Below are 9,832 nucleotides of genomic sequence, written 5' to 3' on the forward strand. Positions count from 1 at the left end.
CTGACCTTGAATTTGAACTCTGGTTCTACCACTAGTGAGTCATTGAGAACCTTGGGTAAGGGTCTTAATCTTGACACCTCAATTTCCTCATCTGTAAATTGAGGATAACATGGGGTTAGGGAATAAATGAAGTCATGCGTCTAAAGCCCCTGCCTGACCCACTGCAAGCACTTACTAAGTGGCAGTTACCATCACTGACGTCACAGTACAGTTAGATGGGGGGAGTCACAGGTCCCGTGCTCCGAACACTTAAAGATTATTCAAGGCGTTAATTATACAAAAAAGTAAAATTACAGAAGGGCACGTAATAATTATTTTACCCTAGTAGATTTGGTATAGTCGCTCAAGCACCTAACTCCTCAAAGATTAAGTTCTAGGAAGAACACAGTCCCCGTATCCTTAAAAGTCAGTTTCCCCCATGGTTGGAGGCACCTTGCCACTTGGCTAATTTGAAGTTTGTTGTAGCCTAAGGATTGGGAGAATAGAATTCTGAAAGTATTGGAGCGCTGGTGACAAGTCCTAGGAGAGCACCACCTTCCAGCTGCTTGGCTTCAGTAAGGGTTGGTAATTATTTGAGTGCACAGAGACCTAATGGACAGGGTTGATCTGAAAAGCAGCTGCAGAGTTGGGACATGTCAACAAACAGAAAGTTTTTACTTCACATCACATCATCGTGAGTCATTTGTGAAGTCTGAAGTTTACTAAAGTTAAGAATCTGCTTGCTGATTGAGGCGCTCTTACCTGAACCCCGCGTGTGTAAAAATCAATGTAAAGATATCCACTTTGATGTTCTAAATTTATTTTTAGACATGTTAACAGTTGTAGTTACTTACACTTTCAAATTCATTTGTTCCAAGAAGACTCTGTCTTTGGCTCACATGAACTTGTGACACTTTCTTTTTGAGCAGAGCTTTCTCTTTCTCCTTCTCTTTCACTGCTTTCTGACTCTCCTGGTATTTGTCCAGGGAGAAGATGGTAAACAGCTTAAATTCCTTGTAATTAAGATGCTTGTGTTGGGGTGGGGGGGAAGAAAAGTTATTTCAGGAAGGATTTGATACTTTGTTTCAGATTGTAATCATTTCTCATTTAAAACCTTGGAAACTTTATTAAAGAGGCCCAGTAATTAGGACATAATTACAGTCTAGTTGTAGTCTAGGAGTCGGGAACAGAGAGTCTATTGTAGACTCTAAAGGCACCAAGGGTCACTTTCTTACTTCTGCTACCTCAAGTCCAGACGTGTCAGGCTGCTCTCTGAGCTGCTTCACAGTGAGATCCATCCTTTTAAACCTTAAACTTTAGCTCTCGCTAGTCAACATAGACTCCTCTTTAAATAGGCAGGATTCACTGTCTTCTCCATAGTTGTTTTCTTTTGGGATTTAGCTCATGTGTTCCCATATAAGAATTTCTTCCTTTCTGCTTATTAAAATCTACAAGCCCTTCCCTGAAGACCAACTCCTGCCATTTTAATAGATTTCCTTCTTTCAACTAAACTTATAAAAAACATGTCCTTCTCTAAACTTATGTAATTTTATATCCACATTGTATGACGTAACACTTATTCAGTCCTCTCTCTTCCACAGGCCTATACATCTCTTCAGTTTTTTATGATCCCAGCAGCATGACACGCTCCAAGGTTTCTCCCACCCTGTTCCTCCCCCATCTCCACTGTAGGTAACAGGACATTGTCTTCTACCTTTGGACAGAGGGGCTGCCGGGCCACCCTTCAGGGATCTGCACTTACACGGTCACCTGTGATGTCAAAGTCGTGGTAGAGGTCCCTGAGTTGCTGTTTTTTAATATTGAAGAGAAAGTTGTACATGTGGAGGTTGGCTGGGCCAATTTTCAGCTCCCTGTCCAGGTCAAGCAGCTCAAAAACAGGCCGGGAATGGCGGAAAATAAATTGTTCTTCCAAATGGTTCTGCTTTGAGAGAAACAGGTAAATATGTTGTCGGTGCTACTTTCTAAACTTGCTACATGAAGACACATATTCACTAGTCCATTCCCTACAGAGCTAAACGCAAAAGGCAGAACTGTAGCAGCTTAAGGCTGAAAGGGCGGGTGGATCAGATCCTCCTTCAGCATCTGCATTCAAGGGGAGCTTACGCCACCTGTAGTGATTAGTTCTGCTAGACAGAACTCTAGTCACTAGAATATATTTCCTTATGTTCAGTGAAAATCTACTTATGAAGCTTGCAGCGCTGGTAATAACACTGACACAAGGTGGCCTTCCTCAAGGAGTGGAGAAGAGGTAAATGCACACTAGGAGCGTGTACAAGGTAAGGTGGGAACCCAGAGAGAGTGTGTGTTGTCTACATCATTCATCCCTTTCAGCAAATTCTCTGAGAAAAGGGATCATTGAGGAAGAGAGGCAATTGGGATTACTGGTGATTAAGACCCACCAGCTAGAAAGGGCAAGGAAGGGCATGCCAAGGAGGGATGTGACAGGGTGAGATTTGTTCTTTAGGAAGGCAATGTGGGAGGCTGGATAACCTTTGGAAACTCCTAGGTTAGAGATGGACCATTTAGGAACCAAAAGTAGTTCTCCCTCCCATTTTTTTCTCCCTGTTTCAAGTGAAAAGAAAAATTCTGATGCACTCTTAATTCGGTGCTACCTTTACCAAAATGGTGACAGCAGCCAAGCTCTCGTTACTCACTTCCTGTGCCAGTAGTATGCAAACCAGCATGTAGAACTGGTCAAAACCAATCTCGCCCACAGCATTCCAGTCCAGCATGTTAAACACAATTGTGATCTGATTCCGTTTCAAGTCAGTCACGTGATGAAGGAAGTGGTAGAACAGCACATCTGTTGGCGGGGAGAGGGGATGGATTATTCTGAAACAGTTCCCAAATGTTAAACATCTGGGAACCACATAAATAGTTGTCATGCTGGAAGCTTGTTGACCTGGCAATAGTAATGATAATACTTCGTTTCCATCTTTGCCACTATACCTTCCACAATTCCTCAAACGTTAATTGCCCTTGAACTGTACAGAAAAGTACTGTGCCTGGACTTGTGGAGAAGGAGACAGTGGGTAGGGGTTGGTTCCTGAGCCTAGCTCACATGCTCGATGGAGCAGACAGCTTACGAATACAGAGTATACGTAACCAATGAAAGGCTCAAAGTGCTCCTTGTACACAGAAGGAAGAGCGTAATTCTCACTGGGGACCTACGACACATTCGTGGAAACGCTGACATTTCATCTTGGCCTTTCACTTGAGAGAATTAAAACGAGAGAAATTTAAAAATCATTCCTCTTCCATAAAAGTATCACTATTTCTCGTGCTTACATAAAGCAAACACATTCGGCTGTGGGGGAAAGGAGCTAGCATCACTGAGCACCTTAGATTCTGGGCACTGTAAGTGCCACCTGTCACTGAACTCTTGACAACCCAACACAGCCTTTTACAATAAGCCTCAGGTAGTAACTAATCTCAGGGCTTCTCGAGCTACAGTGGGCATACCAATCACTTGAGGATCTTGTAAGAACACTGATTCTGATTAGGAACTCTGGCATGGGACTGAGTCTGCATCCGTAACGAGCTCCCAAGTGATGTGCCTGCTGCTGGTCTGTGGACCACACTTTGAGTGGCAGAGCTGGGATTCAGATGTCCCTCTGACTCCACAGCCTTGCTGTTTCCACGGTGAAGCCGTATCTCTTACACATTAATGTATATGCAGTCATGTACAATCAGAGAAAAAAAATACTGTAATTTGAAGGACAGGGAAGGTTTTTGCCTGAAATTCCACTCACTAATCATCTGTCTCCGGGAGTGTGAGATGGAAGAAACAAACATGGTGATACGTTTACACGGTGGTATGTAGCTGTACAGGTTGAATATACAAGCCACCCCTGAGATTTCGGGGATTTTCAAGCGTAACTTTGTCTGCATGTGATTTCTCCTTGCCCAGTGATTACAGAGACTATCTCCTGCACAAGACATGGCGCCACTAAATCCGTAAAGTACGTCTGTGTAGTCTGAAGTCCTGGCTGAAGCTGGCTAAGAGCACAGGGAACCAGTCATCACAATGCCATGATCTGGGGGTTTCTGATGGCCTCTTGATGTTCCTTCCCCACAGTCCCACCAGGTGTGAGTCCCACCAGGTCTGAGCACTTGGGAACAACACACCATGTGTAAACACAGTGTTTGCTCCTTGAGAAATGTTTTATTATGAGACAGTAGCTATGTAACAAATACTGTTTTTCAATCCGCTGGCTCTGGCCCACACAAGTCTGCAAGGCCTTAAGTCACTACCTCCCTGGAAGGCAGAACTCAAGGCTGTGCCTTTGCTCTTTCAGATCAGCATCTAGTCCCTTGGTGACCAGAAGACACAAGTATGACTTCATCTCTCGGGTATTGCATCACCAGGGAGTGGTTTAGTTACCAGGGGAATCAAACTGCTCAGCAAACTCTGGTGAGATTAAAAGTGTGGGCTTTGGAGTCAGAAACCCTTGGGTTTCAGTTCCAGCTCTTCTGTTTACTTCTAGGTACCCTACAGTTGCCTCATGTAGGACTGGGTTATTGCAAAGGTTTGGTGACATGCTGTTTGTAAATCTGTATGTAAAGGGGAAAAGTGAGGCATGAAAGTATGAGAAAATGAAGGTATGTTTTTTATTATAAGATTGAATGAATTCTTTATAAAATCTTTAAGAAACTCTGGGGACTTCTGTAAGGGTCCAGTGTTAGGATTCCATGATTCCATCCCAGGGGGTACAGGTTCGATCCCTTGTTGGGGAACTAAGATCCCACAAGCCGCAGGACAAAACAAACAAACAAACAAACTCCTTATTGATAAATGACATTTCTCTCACTCAGTTGACAGTAAGTGGATAGGACACTATTTACACCCAATCTAAAACAAACAAACAAAACCCTAAAGTGTTTTAATTGGTCTTCTATTAGTTTGTGCACTCAAGGGTAGGGTCATGATATTAGCACTTCTTGATTAGTCACAAACACCAAGAATTAGAAGGGATCTTGCAGATTATCTGATTCAAACCTCCCATTCGACAGACGAGACGTCTTGCTAAGGGACTCCAGGGTTAATGCCTGAGTGGGGCTCAGCCCCCAGGAATAAGTATAATAATAAGGAACACATTAAGTACTTACAGTGTGCCAGGCACCATGCTGAGCATTTTCTCTACATTATCTCATTTCATTATCTTTTTGTTCCCAACCATGAGATGGACTCCATTATTAGAAGCCTCACTTACCATGGGGAAAATGAGACTTAAAAGAGGGTGATGACGTTCTCCAAATCACAAGGAATAGGATCTAACCCAGAGCCTGCAATTTTATCCTCCTCATTGAACTGCCATCAAGTCTCAGTTGGCAATTTTTCTCTGTGCTTCATTTAGAAGATATAATATCTATGTTAATGAAATAGTTTCTGGTTCTGTAAGTTTTCCTGCACACTCATTCAAAACTGGGGAACGACCCAGAGGAAGCATTTCTGAAACTACTAACCATTCAAGGTTTTCTTGCGGTGCACATCGAGAAGGTGAAAATACTCCACCAAGGCCTTCACATTTCTCACGGATAATAAGCAATACAGTTTATCCAGATAGAGGTACCACAGAAACGATCCTTGCTTCAGTTTCATTATGGTGCCCTTCAAGCTGAAAGCTCTGGCAACCTGAAGTAGAATAGAGAACGCTGCCTCGGAATTAGAATGTTGGATAGAGAGAAGCTCTGGTAGTGAGAGGTCTTCCTAGGTTGAAACAGCATAGGAAACAGTCAATAAAAAGTTAAAATTGCGGGAATTCCCTGGCAGTCCAGTGGTTAGGACTCAGCGCTTTCACTGCCGTGGCCCAGGTTCAATCCCTGGTCAAGGAACTAAGATCCCACAAGCTGGTGGCATAGCCAAAAAAAAAAAAAGCTGAGAAGTTTCCAAACCCAGTGAAAGACACCCACCCACAGGCTGTTCTCATCCTTATCAAGGTGAACAGTTAGATAACTACATGCCAGCACTGTTCTAAGTGTATTAATATAGTAACTGATTTAGTCTGAAGACTTATCATTCAGTCCTATGAGGCAGAGATGATTATACCTGTTTCACAGATTAAGAAACAGGCTTAAGGCACAGATTATTACTTATAAAATAAATAAGCTACAAAGGTACACTGTACAGGGAATATAGCCAATATATATATATTTTTCTGGCCACACCCCTCAACCAGGAATTGAACCCACTCCCTCGGCCGTGAAAGTGCAGAGTCCTAACCGTGGGACCGCCAGGGAATTCCCTAGCCAATATTTTATAATGGCTATAAATAGATCTTAACCTTTAACAATTGTAAACCACTGTGTTGTACATCTGTAACTTATATAATATTGTACATCAACTATATTAATAACAATTTCAAAAACAGGCTCAGAAAAGTTAAGTACTTTTCCTAAAGTCACTAAGCTAATTAATGGTGAAGTCAGTATGTGAACCTAGATAGCCTGGCAATAATCACTGCGTTTGAATAGCTATGCTATATTACCTCTCAAAAGCCTGAAGTCCTAAGTAACTGAAATAAGAAGAAATACATATCTGTACACATCAGAGTGAAACTGCATTCTACCAAAGACAAAGATTTCAAAGGCAATCAGAGAAGAAAGATTATCTTCAAAGGGCCGATGATTAAACTAACAATCAACTTCTTCACAACATGGAAATCAAAACGTAATGGAATAATATTTCAATGTGTAAAAACAATCATAGCCAAGCTAAAATTATACACTCAGTAAAATCATCTTTCAAGACTGAAGGGAAGTTCCTTGAAAAGTTAAACATGAAATTACCAATATGACCTAGCAATTCCACTCCTAGATCTATACTGAAAACAAGTATTCTAATAAATAATTGTACAAAATGTTTATAGCAGTATTATTGACAATAGGCAAAAGGTGGAAACAACCCAAATGTCCATCAAATGATGAATGGACAGATGAAATGTAGCACATCCATACAGTGAAATATTCAGCCAGGAAAGGGAATGATACATGTTACAATGTAGATGAACCTTATGGAAAGTGAAAGAAGCCAGGCACATCCAGAAGAGGCAAAGCCATAGGGACAGAAAGCAGATCAGTCATTGCCAGGGGCTGGGAACTGGGGGAGGGGGTGATGGGAAGTGACTGCTTACTGGATACAAAGATTCCTATTGGGGTGATGAAAATGTTTCAGACTGGACAGAGGTGTTGGTTGAACAACATTGTCAATGTACAAAGTAGGTAATTTTATATTATATGAATTCCACCTTCATTTAAAAGAATGAGGAGGAAAACAAAACCTAAATTTGATCAATTTATAAAAAATATAAATCAGGGAAATAGGATAGCAGAGGTCCATGTTAAATGACACTATGGGGGCACAATCAACAAAACCCAGACTGTGGAAAGCTCTAAAAGAAATTGACTCCACTTCTTCAATAAAAATTTACGAGAAAAGAAAAAGAGATGGAAGAGGGATCTATAGATTAATAGACAGTTTAATGTCTTTCCAATCACATCAACCAATTACAGTGTATGGACTTATTAGGATCCTAATTCATATAGGTTGTATATTTAAAAACCCACAAAACCAAAAAACTTACCAAAAAGCATGAGATGATGGAGAACTATGAACACTGCCTGGATGTAATATTAGGAATGACAATGGATGTGGCTGTTGTTTAAAAAGATAAAATGATAAGATGTCTGGGATTTGCTTCAAAATAATCCAGGCCTGTGGGTGATGGTATACATAAAACAGGATTGTTCAAACATGAACTGACTGATGGGTACACAGGAGTACTACCTTACACACTATTCTTTCTACTTTGAATACGTTTGAAATTTTCTATAATGAAAGAAAAAAAAATTAGCATGAGACCTTCCCAAAAGAAATTCTAAAGGATCAGCTTATAGTAGTCAGAGAACGATCACAGAGAGAAAATCCAAGATGTAAGAAGGAAGAGAGAGCAATGGAGTAGTAAAAATATGTGGGTCAATCCAATGAAACAATGACAGTGTCATAGGGAGTTTAAAATGATAAAATTTAAACGCAGTACTCATGACAGAAGGAGGGAGCTAACAAAATAAATCCATACACACAAAAACTGAGAAAATTAACACCCATAACTGAATTCTTCAGGCACAGAAAAATAATCCCATTTGGAAACACAGAAATTCAGGAAGGAATGAAGAGTACCAGAAATTGAAAATGTGTGACTAAATCCAAATGAATATTGGCTATATAAAACACTAAAAGTGGTGTCATATGAAGGAGCTAGCTGTGGTGCCCTCAGAACCCACCAGGAGCTACACAGGGAAAGGTCCATTGCTGCTGGGGGAAGGGAGAAAAAATGATGTAATATTTAACTGCGTTTTTGTGGCGTATTAGTTAGGGTGAGTACTGCTAACTGCTGTAACAAACAATTCCCCAAATGTCAGAGCTAACTCTCTTTTCCAATGCTATAGTAAGCAGTAACATTCAAGATGGTGGTGCTCTGAGCATGCCATAGCGTACAGAGTAGAAATATAATGTACACGTGAAACTAATGTTAGAAACCAATGTTACACCAATAAAAAATAAATTCAAAGAATAGATGATGGTTCCCTATCAGTCTGAGTTCCTCAGTGACTACACAAAAAGATAGATGATCTTTCCCTGTCCTGGGGCTGAGAACCATGGATTTAATCTGCACCTTGAGAGTGAGAGATTCCCCTCTCCCAGCAGCAGAAAGCTATTGCTTTGAAGAATTTTGCTTTTGCTATTTCTGAGGAAGTAGACGAGACCTTATACTCCTCCCCTGGCAGCCACAACCACCTCCTTTCCTCCTGCATCAGCAAGAACTGGCACGCTCCAGTCTGCAGCCCTGCCCGCAGTGTTTCTCACAGACTCCCATTGGCGACCCACGGGAAGGAGTTTGCCAGTGTGTGTGATTGCCCGTTGTGTCTGGGAACTCCAGCTATTCCACACTGACATGGTATCCCAAACTTTGCCTCTAATGATTTGTTCAAACTTTAATTGCTTTCTTTACCACTCATATGGAGCATGTCATTTTCAGCCATGTTCTGCCAAAGGTCCAACGGTTGGTGTGCTCTCTCTCTGCTTGCAGGGGCTTGTTCTTCCCTAGAATTCAGTTTCCTTGGTTGCCTTGTGGCCTCAGTTCTCCGCTTTGCTCAAGAAAAACTATAGTTGTGTAGATCATCCATCTTTGCTTCTCACTCAGATAGATGCGACAATCTTTGTAGCTTTCTACACAGTGAGAAACCATCTTTGTTTGTGTTAAGCTACCAAGATGTTGAGGGTTTTATTGCACCATAACTTAACCTATTCAAACGGATACAGTGGTTTTTATCTGCATTACCCTGATGACTAATGATGTTGAGCATGTTTACATGTGCATATTTGCCATCTGTACTTTCTGTCTTCTGTTTCTAGACAGAGGCACAGATATTGATGTAAAGATAGACATTTCCTATCTTAGATCTAGAAAGCCTTTTTCAAGGAGCCATAGTATCATTTTATGGAAAATTGTATTTGGAGACCACAGTCTAGGCTCTGCTTAGCTTTTTATTCTATGATCCTACTGGCTTTCTGTTTGATCTCATGACCTCTTCCCCTAAGCTCTGTAGGTTAGGGTTCGGCGAATGTCTTGAGGGCAGAAGCCTAGAGTAAGATACCACTACATAGTCACTGGAATGGCTAGAGTTTTTAAAACTGATGATATCAGTGTGACTGGAGCAACATCACTTGTGGAATGTAAAGTGATACAACCACTTTGTAAAATACCTGGACAGTCTCTTATAAAGTTAACCATATACTTAGCATATGATCTGGGAATTGCACTCCTAGGTG

At 41.2% G+C, this 9,832-nt stretch overlaps 1 protein-coding gene across 1 annotated transcript; it reads right to left on the minus strand.

Moving 5' to 3' along the window:
* Nucleotides 1-787: 787 nt before the first annotated feature.
* EFCAB9 (EF-hand calcium binding domain 9) lies at nt 788-5,602 on the minus strand. The gene is made up of 4 exons (XM_057729098.1): nt 5,467-5,602; nt 2,655-2,803; nt 1,742-1,918; nt 788-1,007 (listed from the first exon to the last, which is right to left on the minus strand). The coding sequence occupies exons 1-4, from the start codon at nt 5,600-5,602 to the stop codon at nt 813-815; spliced, it is 657 nt and encodes a 218-aa protein (XP_057585081.1). The 3' UTR covers nt 788-812.
* Between the last annotated feature and the right edge of the window lie 4,230 nt (nt 5,603-9,832).

This window comes from Hippopotamus amphibius, chromosome 1 (genome assembly GCF_030028045.1).
Source record: "Hippopotamus amphibius kiboko isolate mHipAmp2 chromosome 1, mHipAmp2.hap2, whole genome shotgun sequence".
Lineage (NCBI taxonomy): Eukaryota > Metazoa > Chordata > Mammalia > Artiodactyla > Hippopotamidae > Hippopotamus > Hippopotamus amphibius.

What these genes read in the sequence shown, in the direction of transcription:
- EFCAB9 (XM_057729098.1), bottom strand. Translation starts at nt 5,602, where the DNA reads ATGAAACTGAAGCAAGGATCGTTTCTGTGGTACCTCTATCTGGATAAA. An exon ending in CCGCAAGAAAACCTTGAATG is followed by an intron (nt 2,804 to 5,466) that starts GTTAGTAGTTTC and finishes CCCCGCCAACAG; the next exon opens with ATGTGCTGTTCTACCACTTC. An exon ending in GCATACTACTGGCACAGGAA is followed by an intron (nt 1,919 to 2,654) that starts GTGAGTAACGAG and finishes CTCTCAAAGCAG; the next exon opens with AACCATTTGGAAGAACAATT.